Source organism: Microcaecilia unicolor, chromosome 11 (genome assembly GCF_901765095.1).
Source record: "Microcaecilia unicolor chromosome 11, aMicUni1.1, whole genome shotgun sequence".
Taxonomy (NCBI): Eukaryota; Metazoa; Chordata; class Amphibia; order Gymnophiona; family Siphonopidae; genus Microcaecilia; species Microcaecilia unicolor.
This window is the reverse complement of record NC_044041.1, coordinates 193,728,726-193,744,639: the sequence shown is the minus strand read 5'-3', so window position 1 is coordinate 193,744,639 and position 15,914 is coordinate 193,728,726. Positions and strand designations below refer to the sequence as shown.

At 42.9% G+C, this 15,914-nt stretch overlaps 1 protein-coding gene across 1 annotated transcript in view; it reads right to left on the bottom strand.

The window, feature by feature from the left end:
- Positions 1-7,983: 7,983 nt before the first annotated feature.
- Positions 7,984-15,914, bottom strand: part of SLC9A1 (solute carrier family 9 member A1) — a 79,832-nt gene continuing 71,901 nt past the window's right edge. Inside the window, exons 10-12 of the mRNA XM_030217329.1 lie at positions 14,261-14,362; positions 13,733-13,805; positions 7,984-12,791 (exon numbers count right to left, since the gene is read on the bottom strand). Of these exons, the coding sequence (XP_030073189.1) occupies positions 12,478-12,791; positions 13,733-13,805; positions 14,261-14,362 (489 nt within the window). The 3' untranslated portion in view covers positions 7,984-12,477. The remainder of the gene's footprint in view (positions 12,792-13,732; positions 13,806-14,260; positions 14,363-15,914) is intronic.

Sequence of the window (15,914 nt, the reverse complement as noted above, 5' to 3'; positions counted from 1 at the left end):
ATGATGGTATTGCTTGAAGGTTCCTAAGCAGTGAATTGGATTGTAACGTACATTGGGTCTTCGACTATATAGATTGCCTATTCAGCATACGGTTTAAAGTGGTATTTGCTTAATCATTAATTTCAGTTAATTTCAGAGAGTTTAATCAGTCATGTGATAAAAGTTCGGTTTTGTATATATCGTGTATGGTGTTTTTTTTAGTATTTAAGATGAATGCTTATGGTATGCCTTCTTAATTCCTAGCATCGTGTTTGCATGGATGCTTTAAATTTAGACGCAGGAAAGATTTGCCAATGTGTGGGGTCTGTTGTTCCTCACGACCAACGCTTAAGGGCTTGCACGGGCTTCCTTCTGTTTCCAAAAGCAATCAAAACTGGCAGATTGTTGTAGAATCATGAGAGAAGCCCGAGGATCATGGGAAATCCTCTTTCAACACCCTAATGCCTGCTCCAACCTAGCATTATTTTTTAAATGGCGGTAAGGCAATTTTGTTTCAGGTACTCTTCTGAGCATTGTGGAGGAATACAAAATGACCTCATTACTTGACATTTGCATGCTATCTGTGCTAAGGACTGGCACGCTCAGTTGCTGCGCTACAGTCCTCTGAACATTCTGCACAGGTACATGCGGGCACTAGTTAAGTATTTCCACACTGGGACAGACCAAAGGTCCATCAAGCCCAGGATCCTGTTTCCAACAGTGGCCAATCCAGGTCTCAAATACCTGGCAAGATTCCAAAAAAACTCAATACATTTTATGCTGCTTATCCCAGAAATAAGCAGTAGATTTTCCCCAATTCAGTTTAATAATGGTCAATGGACTTTTCTTTTAGGAAGCAGTCCAGACCCTTTTTAAACCCTGCTAAGCTAACCGCCTTTACCACGTTCTCTAGCAATGAATTCCAGAGTTTAATTACACATTAAGTGAAGAAACATTTTCTCCAATTCATATTGGATTTACTACTTTGTAGCTTCATCGCATGCCCCCTAGTCCCAGTATTTTTGGAAAGAGTAAACAATTCACATCTTCCCATTCCATTCCACTCATTTAATAGACCTCTATCATATCTCCCCTCAGCTGTCTCTTCTCCAAGCTGAAGAGCCCTAGATGCTTCAGCCTTTCCTCATAGGGAAGTCGTCCCATCCCCTTTATCATTTTCGTCGCCCTTCTCTGTACCTTTTCTAATTCCACTATATCTTTTTTGAGATGCGGCAACCAGAATTGAACACAATATTCGAGGTGTGGTCACACCATGGACCGATACAGAGGCATTATAATGGCCTCACTTTTGTTTTCCATTCCTTTCCTAATAATACCTGGCATTCTATTTGCTTTCTTAGCCACCGCAGCACACTGAGCAGAGGATTTCAACGTATCATCAACGACGCCAAGATCCCTTTCTTGGTCAATGACTTCTAAAGTGGAACCTTGCATTACGTAGCTATAGTTCAGGTTCCTCTTTCCCACATGCATCACTTTGCACTTGGCTCACATTAAACGTCATCTGCCATTTAGATGCCCAGTCTCATAAGGTCCTCTTATAAATTTTTCACAATCCTCTTGCGATTTAACAACTTTGAATAACTTTGTGTCGTCAGCAAATTTAATTACTTCACTAGTTACTCCCATCTCTAGATCATTTATGAATATGTTAAAAAGCAGCAGTCCCAAGCACAGACCCCCCCGAGGAACCCCACTATCTACCCTTCTCCATTGAGAACACTGACCATTTAACCCTACTCTCTGTTTTCTATCCTTTAACCAGTTTTTAATCCACAATAGGACACTACCTCCCTATCCCATGACTCTCCCAATTTCTTCTGGAGTCTTTCATGAGGTACTTTGTCAAATACCTTTTGAAAATCCAGATACACAATATCAACCAGCTCGCCTTTATCCACATGTTTGTTCACCCCTTCAAAGAAATGTAATAGATTGGTAAGGGAAAGATTTCCCTTCACTAAATCCATGTTGGATTTCCTCTAGCGCCCGTGTTTCCTTTTGAGCATCAGGGCCTAGTCTCTAATTTCTATAGTGCACAATAGCAAAGGGGTGTGGATCTGGGAGAACCATGGGCAGGGTGGGGAAGGCCAAGCAATTAGATGCTGTTCATACTTATGTGAGTAAGTGCCAGTATTTACACAAGCTTTTCACATGGTGTTTAAGTGCTTCACTACTAAAAGTTAAGAGCTAAAATGCTGACTTACACTAGTATTCCCTAGCGGAATCTTGAGCACTCAAATGTCGGCCTAGATTTTCCCTTAACGCTCAGCATCCTAGTATGTAACTTTAGGTGACCTTTATAGAATTACCTTGTAAATTAAAATTGCGAAACTGAAGCAAAATAAATTATTTTATCCATGGCAACCTCGTGTATTAGTGCTTATGAAATTTTTCAAGGCAAACAGTGGCTCTCCCCCTTGTGTTCTCCAGCTGGTTTCAACCAGACTTGCAAGTAAATAGCTCAAGGCGGCAAAAATACCCAGCAAATATTTGTTCAAGCTGAAAATTCTTTAGGACTTGCAGCGCGATGTCTTACATCTCTCCACCTCAGTTATTCACTGCTCTTCTATCTGTACGATTAACATACTGCTGGAGGAGGAGGCAGGGAGATGAAGCTCAGAGAAATTAAAGAAAATGAGCGCTAGGCTATGAAAAGATTTGCAAGGCTGGGGTTGCATTGACAAATTTTAAGATGGCACAGAGAACAGGAGCTACTCAGTGAGACAAATGGACTTAGAATCTAGACTCATGACACATTTCATGAAGCCTCAGCGCTTTAGTCAATTCACTGGCTGACCTGTTCCAACAGAGCACCCTGCAGTTATGACTGATAAACAAAGAAACACCTAGAATGAGAAAGCTGTAGGTGCTTCTGAATGTGTTTGGAGAAGGGTCCAGAATCCTGCTGGGAGTGGCAGAACCACAAAAGACAGATGTACATGTCAAGTATGTATTCAGCAGAGAACGCAGTCAGGGAAGATCATTAAATGCATAAATATTGGAGACTGGAGGGGAAGGGAAAAAATAGTGAGAGACCCAAGCAATGGATAAGTTCACATCTCTATATATAAAAGGCACCACCAACGTTCTAAATGAAGCCTCCAGCCGGAAGTGTGAAGGGGGAGAGATATCCGGTTTCCCCATGAGTGTCTGCCCCGCCCTCGCTCTCTCTGTAACACAGTGAAGGAAAACACAGCAAAGCACAAAATCAAATCGCTCTCTAACAGTGAAGGACTCAGAGGGGGGAGGGGAGAGAGGGCAGAAGCCCTCACTCTCTCTGTAACACAAACACAGAACAGCAGGAAACTTAACACTGAAGGACTCGACTCCGAGGGGGGAGGGGACAGAGAGGACAGACAGCACAGGGGAAGGGAGAGAGGGCAGTGTCATGGTCTCTCTCTCCTGTTCCTGATGGGACCCAGGTAATTGCATCCCAACAGGAGCAGAAGAGAGAAAACTCCGGCGCTGGGCTCCCCCCCCCCCCCCCCTCAGAGGCTAGGGAGGACCTGGAGGAGCAGATACTGCAGAGGTCTTCCTCCAGCGCTGCTCTTCACTCTCTGCCCATTACTTGCCAAGCGGCTGCTTTTCCTCTCAGGCCGAACATGCTCTGTTTAGGCCGCGCATGCTCGGTTTTGAAACAGAGCATGCGCTGAGAGAAAAAGCAGCCGCAGGGGCAGGCAATCGACAAGAGTGGAAAAACAGCGCTGGAGGAAGACCTCTGCTGGCGGTGCCTCTGGATCCCCGCCACCCAAGGTATTGCAGTTGTGGCAGCGATCCGGGGGGGGGGGGGGGGGGGGCGGCAGCCCTGCCCCGGTTCAGTCTCTTGGCAACCCTGGGACACTGAAGCCGAAAAGAAATCCTTTACAAAGTAGGCCCCAGTGTGGGACATAAGAATGACAACAGAGTCTACATCTAAATGGCAGGTTACAAAAATTTGAGAAATGTGCTAGAGGGAAAACTACATCAGAAGCAAGAAGCCTGCATTAGATAACAGAGGCTGTAACATGAGTTGGCAATCTGGGGCTTAGTACTTCTCACAGGATACTGGATTTTATTTGGAGTGGGTATGCTACAAAATGTAACTGAACTGTAGAAAAAAAAAATTATTTCCTTGCTTCCTGACCTCAATAAAAAGCCAAGAAACTTTCCTGCTTCACAAACTAATTATTTTCAGTGCAGTGCAGAATCAGTGTTACTTCCACTCTAGCCCAGAAGTTTATTTAATTTTTACCCCAGATTTGAGGTTTTTCTATTTCTGTGCACTATGCATCTAATTATCTTGTATATTGAAGTGGAGAAGTAAAAAAAAAAAAAAAAAAACCCACCTGTGCTAAATATGACTCAGGATTTTTCTGCACACACTGTTTAACTCCTTTATATACACAGTGATGTACTGTCAAAATTCTCACGAAAATACTAAGAATTCAAAAAAAGGAGAAACCACTTACAGCACGGAACTAAACAAGCTAGAGAGAAGGACAACCAGGTTATAGGGCTCATCTGAGAAATCCTGAAAAGGGGAGGGGGGAAGGGGGTGTATCACCATTTATAAAATCATGAGTCAAGTGGAACAGCACTGGTACAAGGGCATGCAAATAGTAGCAGATTTAAACCTACCTATACTATTAAACCTTGCCCACATCCTTCAGCAATAACTTCAGCCTTCAGTTAAATTTCACATTAACTGAACAATGCTTTGTTTAATTAGTTTTTGAAGTGGTTTAGGAAAGCTTGTACAGAAGAGCTCCATAGAAATTAGATAAAGTTTGATTCTTCCCAGAAGTGTTGATCCTGAACAAGGAATAGACCACTCCTCTGCTGGGTACTTCCTGTTGAGCCAGAATAAGCACTGTCAGAGACAGGACAGGACTTTATAATCCACTGCTTTACCCTAATAAAATAAATGCCTCTTTAAAGCTCTACTGCTTTAAATGCCATGAGAAAGATTTCTCCATTCTATGGAGCCGCACTGCCCTCATGTGGAAATCGGCCACCGAAAGGGCAGCATAACCCATTGTGTTACATTATGCTCCAACTCAATGTATTATATGCCAGACCTCTTTTAATCACCTTCCACCCAAAACTCCATTGCTACTCTGCAAGACTGAACCCTGTACATACCTAGATGGACAAATAGAAGTTTCTTGCACACGATTAGCTGAAAATTTTAGGTGCTTACTCCTGCTCAGAAGGAATGGATCCTAAGGAGCTTAGACGAGATTGGGTGGCAAAGCCGGTGGCGGGAGACGGAGATGGTGCTGGGCAGACTTATACGGTCTGTGCCAGAACCGGTGGTGGGAGGCGGGGCTGGTGGTTGGGAGGCGGGGATAGTGCTGGGCAGACTTATACGGTCTGTGCCCGGAAAAGGACAGGTACAAATCAAGGTAAAGTATACACAAAAAGTAGCACATGTGAGTTTATCTTGTTGGGCAGACTGGATGGACCGCGCAGGTCTTTTTTTTCTGCCGTCATCTACTATGTTACTATGTTGTGTATAGTGTGTTCACCGTTCGACAATACAAAAGAAAAACAATGCCTTTTATTGAATTGATATGAATTTTGATGAGCTTTGGAAGACCAGAACCCCCTTCCTGGAGCAAGGACAGAATCAGATCTGTCAAAGTCCTAGAAACGTTGCTGACAGACACCACCTTACACACCTCTGGGATTGCAGTTTCCTGCATCCTCCTCCTCCCCCCACAAATAGCATTTCAAAATACAGAAAAGGCAAGACTCCAGCGGGATCCTCACTCTCCAGTCTTCTTGGTAATTTGGAGTAACCTATGCATCCCTTCTCTTGAAGTTCAGGGACTCCTGCACCACTGGAAAAAAGTATCAATTTATTCTACTTTGGGATTAGATTATTTTACTCTAATTTGCCGTCTTCTACCTCTCTTATCTATTCGTTACTTCAGTCCCTCTACAACTATAAGCTTCTCATCTACTACATTGGCGTCTCAAGCTTAGATTCATACCTGTGTTTTCTTTTTAGCTGTCCAATCACTTCTTCAGTACTCTCATTGGTGACACCTCTGTGGATGTCCCGTAAGGTTCTGTTCTCGATTGTCAACTCTATTTTTGGGGTGTTTATTTTTATTATTTATTGCATTTGTATCCCACCTCTTTGCAGGCTCAATGTGGCTTACAATTCTTCAAGGGTGGAGGTAGAAGAGAACATACAATTGGTTTAACAGAGGGTTTGGGGTTACATGGTGGTGAAATACATGATGATTTTAGAGCAAAAGACATTAAAGAGCATTTCTGGATATATTAGAGATACGTGAAATACATGATAGTTTTAAAACAAGACATTAGAGAACATTTCTGGATATATTAGAGATATAGTTTTTACCGCTCATTGGTCAATAACACTGATTTCCCTCTCATCTCTCCCCATTCTGCCTTTTTAAAAACACCAGTTTCTTTCCTGCATGTTAGAAACATAGAACAATGAAGACAGATAAAGACCATATGACCTACCCAGTCTGCCCATCCATGCTCACTATCCAATATTAAATCCTCACAAGACTGAAGGGTCTCCGCCGCACAGGCGCTACCCAACATAATTCATCATCTTCCTTTCCACTGAGTCACTATCCACTCAATACAGCATTATCTTTTTAACTTGGTCTTGAATACCCACATTTATCCACTGAAGAAGCTTGGCATTGATAAAAGTATATACTGAATTTCATGAATTGACCTGATAAACCAAACATTCAGAAATATGCCAGCTGAAAGGTGTAAAGGGACCCCATCTTAAGCAGTCATTGCTGTTGTGCTTTAGCAAAACAGCAAGAGATTACCAGATTTAAAAAACAAATACTTGGCATATGAAAATCTTGAAACAAAAAACTCTGTAGCGGTGTATGGGCAAGATGTTTGTCACCCACATTATTTATTTGTTACATTTGTATCCCACATTTCCCCACCTATTTGTAGGCTCAATGTGGCTTACATAGTACCGGAGAGGCGTTTGCAGACTCCGGTGTAAACAAATACAAAGTGATATTGTGGTAAGATAAAGTTCATGTGGCACAGCCATATTAGGGAATCGTACAACGGAAGAGTTGTGTTATGTCCATTACATACTTTAGTTTTGTTGTGTTGCAGAGATCAGGCATTTATGTTGGATTGGTAGGGTATGCCTTTTTAAACAGGTTGGTTTTTAGTTTTTTCCAGAAGTTTAGGTGGTCGTACTTAGTTTTCAAGGCTTTTGGTAATGCGTTCTACAGAGGTCCTTTTATGAAGCTGCGGCAAAAGGTTTTTGATGCATGTCAAGGCCCCCCTTTTATTTTTGTTACATTTGTACCCCGCACTTTCCCACTCATGGCAGGCTCAATGCGGCTTACATATTATATACAGGTACTTATTTGTACCTGGGGCAATGGAGGGTTAAGTGACTTGCCCAGAGTCACAAGGAGCTGCCTGTGCCTGAAGTGGGAATCGAACTCAGTTCCTCAGGACCAAAGTCCACCACCCTAACCACTAGGCCACTCCTTTTTCTTAAAGAAATGGCCATGCAGCAAGTGAACCACTCGCCACGCAGCCATTTCGGGGGGGGGGGGGGGGGGGGCAGGGAAGCACTTACAGCCACTCATTGAGGTGGCGGTAAGGGCTCCTGCGCTAACCTAGGAGTAACTGGGCAACATGTGGCACTGCCCAATTACTGCTCAGTACACACTGGCGCTACAAAAAAACAAATATTTTTGCAGCACCAGAAATGGCACACGCTGGGGGAGGGAACTATCGCCAGGCTGCTGTGGTAGCCCAGCGGTACTTCCCTTTTATAGCAAGCGGTAAGCCCGCATTGGGCCCCTACATATTGTTCTGCTCTGTTTTCCACCACATCCCTCCTACACAGGCCAAGTTCCCAGGTACAATAAAAAGAAGATTCACACAAACTAGTTCTAAAAAGTAATTATAATTTATTTGAATATGAATGAAGATTTTGTTCCTTTTTATTATTGTACATAGATATTTGTACATGTCATTGCTTAGGATACAACATGTTGTATACATTATACACTTTAGGCAGGTGTTCGTGATTTTTTATTTTTATTTACATATGGTCATTTCCCCACTAAATGCAGAACTACTGTCACCTCAGGACGGAGCTGTGATCTTGTCATGGCTACGGTATTCAAAGCACTAAGCTTCAAGGTGCAATCAGACACTTGTTCTTTCGAGGTAAGTTTTGCTGGCTTGAAACTATGCCATTGCTGGAAACGTCATTCCCTTCTCAGCCCGCTCCTTTGGAATGTTCATACCCGTGTATAAGGAAAGAGCTTGAGCAGCATATGGGGGGGGGGGGGGGGGGGGGGGGGGGGAAGAGAGGGGTGTTACACAACTCAATCCAAGCAGCTACAAAATAAATTACAGATGCACAAAGCAGAAACTTGTCAAGGTGTCAAATGTCTGAAATGCTTAAAAAAAACAAAAAACTCTTGCTGCCTGTCCTCGTTATGGTCTGTCTTTAATAGGGCAAAGTCAGTAGTAAATCAGATTTCACATAAGGTTTTCCATTCTTAAAGAAACTGTACTACAGGGACGCCTCCGAGATGGATAGCCAGGCCTGCTTTATTCAAGGACTGCCCAGTGTGCAATCATTTCTGAAAAGTATGCTTGCAAAGTGTTAAGTAGTCATAATTTGCTTATAAGCCATCAGGATCCAACATGACAAAAAGTACAGAGGCAGCTCTGTCACCTCATGCCCTTTTGTGATCTACACTGAAAGCAGAAACTACACCTTTAAAAAGCCAGAGAATGCAAATGATTCCTCAAATCACCAAGAAACTACTCCAGACCAGACTGTAACCAGTCATGCAGTATTACAGGTCAGCGAGATTTTCAGTCTAACTCACCACACCCTGAAAGGGAGGTAAATTTTTACAGATGAAGTGAAAAGAAGGTGGGGTGGCTTCGCAGGATAATATAGAAGGTTATCAGATGCAGGAGTAGAACATTGTTTAGAGTATTGCTTAATCATCCTTATTGCGTACCTGCTCTCTACACGCACTCCCAGTCGGATACTTTCGTGCAAATACACACATATGCAAGTCCTACATCTCCCTTTCCCTTCCTCTCCATAGCCGATGAAGTTTGCCGATGTCTCGCCCTCCCTTCTGTTTTCCCACAGGCAGATATCCTGGCTTCATTCCCTCTCTGGCATCCTCTTCCCAAAGAGGGGACCAGTGCTGCTTTTGCTGCACACACACTATGGGGTAGATTCAAGAAAGAGTGGCAAAATTTAGGCAGCGGGATGATGCACGAATCCTGTAACAGCTCCATGCAGCACTTCCGTTACAGAATACTAGCAATTAATTCCAGATTTTGTGCCTAACTTTAAATGCATGTAAAGGCCACGCCCCTGACCTACAAATGCTCCTCCCACATCCACACCCTCGAGGCTGCACACACAGCTTCTAGAACAGCAAGTGCTAATTGGAGCCAATTAGCACCAGATCAAAGTCAACTGGCTAACTCCAATTACCACCAATTATTAAATGGAGTTGTGTGCACAATTGACCTTATTCTATAAATTACACGCACAAATAATTTGCACACTATGCCTAAATTTGGGTGCGCACATATATAGAATGTGCCAAGGCCATACAGCGTCTGCATAATGCGCACTGCTAAAGCAATGCCTTCAAAAGGAAGGTGGAAGGGGGTTAGGAAATAGGACTTAAAGTCAGGTTTCCTGGAATACCATATAGGGTGGGCGTTAAGGTGGGCAAAAGGGCAATTCCCTTGGGTTCTCATGTCACACGGGGCTCCAAACCTATATGAAGTTGAAAGCCTGCAAGTGAGCTTTGGGACTCCCTCCCTAGTGTCTGCCCTGGGCCCCATGAGGTAGTTATATGTCACCACTGCCACTCGGGAGTTATACAATTCCCTTGGAGACATTAAAATGGCAAAGCTGCTCAACACTCCTGCAAACAGCGCAGTGCATGCCCTGAACAAAGGCTGGAGGGAACGAAAGACAATTTTTCACCCACTCTCTGAAAAAGAGCTTACCTTCGCTTTGGCCGAGTCCCAGGGGTAGTTTTAGCTTTTCCTTCTGTGTATAAAAGAAATCTCCTTCAAGGACACTGCACTAAGGTCTGCACACTACGTAACTGCACGGAACAGAGAAATTTCAAATCAATGTGCTCGCTAACCTTCAATAACCTCAAACAGAAGAAAGTGTGCAAAAACCTATTATTGTTAGTCCTAGCAACACAAAAGCCTTAGGTTCTTTCAGGGTCTGAGTGGACTTGTATCACAAGCAACAGTGCTGGGCCCTGACCTTAAAGGCAGAGAAAGATTTCAGCCTTAGACAGTGTTGTCTTTCTGTTTGTAAAGAAGAATCCAGGGGTGGTTAAGTTCCAGCAAATTTCCAACACAGAATAAAATGCATTCCGCGCTCTACCCATAGGAGCATTAAAACAGTCTCTAGATGTGAAAAAGTCCTGCAGGGAATTAGATCATCTATTATCTGTTCCCTGTAGCGCTGAAAGGACTGCCAGCACCAGCTACATTTTCAACAATGCTGAAGACGCCTCCTCTGAACCTTAGCAAAAAGATTTCACCGGAATCATTTCAACAAAATCTGTTTTAATTATGAAAACAAGCCGGGACGACCGAAGGGAATCACAAGGATGTTCTTCCCTAAATGTATTGACTAGGTACCTCATTGTATAAGAAAAATGGCAAAAAAAAAAAACCCTAATGCAGTCCAAACAAAGCAGGCGGGTAAAGAGATAGACTGTGACTATCACACCTATAGTGTTGTATAAAGTTGGGAAAAAAACCTCAGACGAATATAAAAAGCACAGGCGTCTGAGGTCTTTTTCCCAACTTTATACAACACTATAGGTGTGTTAGTCACAGTCTATCTCTTTACCCGCCTGCTTTGTTTGGACTATTTTTTTCAGTGGGTTTCCCAGGTGTCTTGATACTTAAAAAAAAAAATCACATTTTGAGTATAAAAATCAAACCTTAGTCCCTACAAAGGCAACAACTGATGGTGCCAGGTGAGATTTTTCCACGATTATACAGTTCTTTAGCCACCTTCACAGTGCTTAGTAAAATAATAATTAAAAAAAACCTTTTTCTAAAAAGAATGGGGTAGAGAGAGCAGAAAATATAATTTATTCAGCATTCTTCTGCACCTTCATCTGGAGTTTGTTTCTTCAGTCCGACCCTCTACTCAGCCCGGCTGACTGCAACTTCCCTTCAGTGTGGAGCTCATCAGGAAGGGGGGGGGGGGGGGGGGAAGTCGCACCTCTTAAAAAACAAATGTCTTTAATTCCACCCCAAGGCAACAGCAAAATTGTCTAAGAAAATAGATGCCACATTAAAAAATAACCCAGTATTTACAATTATTCTTTGGTTATAAAATAAAACCCAGGAAAATAAAGGCGCTTAGTTTAGGTTACAGAGAAGCAATATCCAGAAAGGAATGCATTAATCTGTTATGGCAGGTTTCCTTGCAAAGTGCTTGATAGATATTTCCCCCATTCCGAACACTAGGAAAGGCAGAAAGATGGATCCCAGTATTCCTCTTTTTACATGAAGCAAGCAGGATAGGAAAGATGCCCTGAGTCTAGCCACTGCTTTGATTATACAGGGGAGAGGCCATAGATTAAGTTTACAAGTCCTTAGTCTAACAATGGAGAAGGAAGGTTTTCAGGAAGTGTCTTGGTGACCTGGTAAATGCTCCGAAAAAGCAGACACCAGTTGCCACGAGGCTGGGTTAGCAAAATGGGAAGCAATCAGTTTGAGGAACAGTCAATAACCCAAGGAGCTTTAAAAGGAAGTATTTCCTCCCTCAGAGGCAACATATTACTTTCTGTAGGACCAGCATAGAGCTGGCTATTGGTTTACTTCTGTAAAGTTTCTACGTAAGTTTCTACGTGGGCTGTTCTGCAGAGAAGGCAACAGAAAATTAAAAATACAGGTCTCACACACAAAAAAAGCACCTTTGTTGCAATATAATTACTCCTTCAGTACATTATAGCTCCACCCTCTTTTCTTCCTCTCCCACTCACTTCTGAAGTGCAGCACAGCGCCTCCATCTGGCCACTATGCTGTGTCCGACTGGCTGCCAGCCAGGAGTGAATTTTAGGCCCCTGTATGTCCAACATTACAACAGGACAGTTACTGGTCCCTTAGGCAGCGAGACAAGCTGCACATGTTATGGTGAAGGAGAAAGGTCCCCAAAAATCAAAGAGTTTGGAGGGGCTCTAACCTGGAAGCCTGACTGTCCAAATGCCTGAACATACTTCGTCTATTCTGGAGCAGAACGTATAACAGCGACTGGCATCTTCAGCCCAAGCATCGGTTTTGCTTTGAACTATTTCCCCAAGTTCCATATATTATGTTTCATACTGCAGCAAAATCTTTTCCAAAAAGAGCAGTCCTATGCCAACTCCTTACGCATTTATCAAGACGGCTGTCCCCTGTAGGCCCTGGGCAGTCCACCTCTGGCTAATGCCCTTTGGGTATGAAAGGCTTCTCCTCCTCCTCCTCCTCCGGCCTTGGTCCAGGGTCACTCAGGCATCGCAACAATCGCTGGTTACTAGGACTATCTCCTGTCTCTGGGACGAAGACATCGTCTGTACCTGGAGTGGAAGGTTCCTTCACCTTCATCATAAGTCCATCCTCGTCGTCGTCTTCATCTTTAGTCTTCCCCATCTCTTCATTCACAACATCAACAGAATCTGGGGACTGTGGTGAGGCAGGATCAATAGTGATAACAGGTAAATTCCCAGAGTCTGGCTTCGGTTCATATTCTAATGGGTCTAAAGAGATGGGAATAAAGCACACACAAAATGGATTTTAAACATTACGTTCAAACATCAGCAAGCTCAGAACTCATCCTCACTCTAAAATAGCTTAGTTCTAATGCATATCCTTCATTGTTTTAAATTATGTTTAGTGTTGTAACAGTGCTATCTTCCTGCTTAATGTAATAAGAATAATGTATAAAACATGGACAGACATCTGTATGGGGAGCCGAAATTCTGAAAGCATAGAAAATACTGACAGAGGGTGTCTGTAGTTTTGCTTTGAGCAAGCTCTCTGGCACGATAAGTCAGTTGAGGTCTATTATTCAGCGGGAGAATGGGTAAATGTGAATCAATTGTTTACTCTTTCAAAGACTAGGGGACACAAGAAGAAGTTACATGTTAATACTTTAAAATGATTAGGAGGAAATATTTTTTTCACTCAAAATAGTTGGAACTCGTTGTCAGAAGATGCGGTAACAGCAGTTAGTGCATCTGGGTTTAAAATGTTTGGACAAGTTCCTGGAGGAAAAGTCCATAATCTGCTATTAATATAGATATGGGGAAAGCCACTACTTAATCACTGGGGTCAGAAATCTTGCTATTCTTTGGGATTCTGCCAGGTGTTTGTGGCCTGGATTGGCAATGGTTTGAAGCAAGATACTGGGCTAGATTGACCTTTGGTCTGACCCGGTTTGGCTATTCCTATATTCTATTGGTCCTTCCGTATCATCTCAGAGCAGTTGTGTCTAAATCCATAGGTATGAAGGGATGACTAAAGTGCTCTCAGGCAGGATTCTCCACCACCAACATAAAGAGGTTTCAGGGATACAGCTTTATAAGGTTTTCCTTTTGTTCCATTCAAAGTAGCCAAAAAGATGGCCTGCATATACAGAGGGGGTGACTTAAAAAGAGGAAGACGACTATAGAAACATCGATTAGTAAATTATATTTACCTGAGCCAATGCGTGCTCTGGACAAAGTGGGAGAGTCAACCTTATGCACTGGGACAGTCAGGTAATTATTCATCTAAAACAGTAAAATTCCAAAGCAAAGTCAGAACCCAGGATGTGTTAATTGTGCAGTGATAAACACAGAGCCAGCTACATTAACTGTCTATTGCCATTTAGAAATGGGATATTTATCATGCAGAATAAATTCTTTAGAGGTAGAAATTGTGAATTTCTGTTTGTTACTCAAACCCACCAGCTGTAATCCAGATGGGTGAACCAAACTATGGAGGAAAAATTCAGAGACCTGCCACTCTTCTCCACTTCCCTCTAATATTTACAGTTTATTGTAACCTGGAAAAATTATAAACCCAATCCAGAGCATCCCATTTGTGAGATTGTTAGAACAGCTGTATTCTCGAATGTAGGGGCTCACACCTCTCCCAGGAATTAATGCCCCTCCCCATGAAATGTCAGGCTATAACCTACCACCTGTATTCCCCTTGGCTTCAACTTTTTCCCTTTAATTTTCACCTTTTGCTCAAGCTGGTGAACTTTCTGCCTTCGTAACAGCATCTGGTTCCAGGCTTCCTCGTATGGGTCAGCCATCAGTGTGTGCCGGTTGTAGGATTTTAACTAGGGAGGCATGAAAAGATGAAGTTAGTAATATCTCTTCCCTGAATTGCTCAGAAAACATTTTCTCACTTTCTAAGTTAACAGAAAACACAAGGTGACTTCTGCAAACCTAAGAGCAAGCAGCCCAGGAACAAAGTATTTGCATGGTGAAGAAAGCACCACACACTGATATTCTACTTCCAGGCCCTCTACTCTAAACTGAAGTGGAAACTCTCAAGATAAAATGGGTAATATAAAGTTTGACCTTTTAGAAGCAGATTAATGCCAACAGCAAGGAGGCTCAGAGGCAGATGTATCAACTGCAAAGAATTAGGTCTTACCTGATAATTTTCTTTCCATTAGTCCTTCCCACTATTCTAGAACCTGTGGGATAGTTGTGCCAGCAGATGGAGATAGAGAACTGAAAACTGAGCAGGCATCCAGTCCACTACTCAGTATTTATGTAGGCAAGCAAGGATAAACTCAGAACACAACAACCTTAAGCACTTTGCTAACCTAACTAAATAAGCAAACGTGTGAGCCTCTTATCTCTGGACAACTTGTAGAAAACAGATGCAGGAAGCACCATGCAAGGCAAGTCATTATTCGATCTACTACTTTGCACCAACTAAACATCTCAAACCTCAAGCAGGCCTCTGGAATAGTGGGAAAGACTAATCGAAAGAAAATCATCAGGTTAAGACCTAAATTCTCCTATTACATAGCTTCCCACTATTCCAGAACCTGTGGTATGTTTAAAAGCAATCCCTAGAGTGGATGGGATCCTGGCACCACTGCCCTGAGGACTGAAGCCCCAAAACTGGATTCTGAGCACGCCACAAAGTACACTCGGTAGTGCTTGGCAAAGGTATGCAGCGTCAATGTCATTGCCTTGCAAATATCTGCTGGAGACAGTAAAGTACTCTCAGCTCAGGATATCACTGTATACCTCATAGAATGAGCCTGCAAGGCCTGAGGAGCCTGCTTCCCAGTAAGCAAATAAGCTGACACGATAGTCTCCTTCAGCCTTCTAGAAATTGTGGACTTGGAAGCCATGAGGCCAAGCCTCTGTTTACCAAAAGTGCAAACAGTCTGATTCACAAAACTCGTTTGTGATTTCCAGATATCTAATGAGGACTCTATGCTTCAAGAATACTGACCCTTCTCATCCTCTGTGAAAGGATGGAAGTTTTTCATCTCAACCACTTTCAGAAAAAGGAAGGAACCATGAGCAAGGAAACCCCCACTCCAAAAAATGGTGAAAGGGTTTGACAGGAAAGCCTGAAACTCTGAAACCCTATGTGCCAACACAACAGTCACCAAGAACACTGTCTTTAGCATAAGATCTTTCAAGGTGGCCTTCTGGAGTGGCTCAAAAGGAGACTTCTGAGAACCTGAAGGACTAAATTAAGGTTCCACTCTGGACACGGTTTACAAAAGAGAGGCTGCAAGTGGCCTGCTCACCGCAAAAATATCTGGGTGAACCTCAAGAGACCTTTTCTGTAGTTGGCTCCTGAAACAGGCCAAAGCTGCAACCCGAGCATTTAGGTAACCCAACGCCAATCCTTTCTGA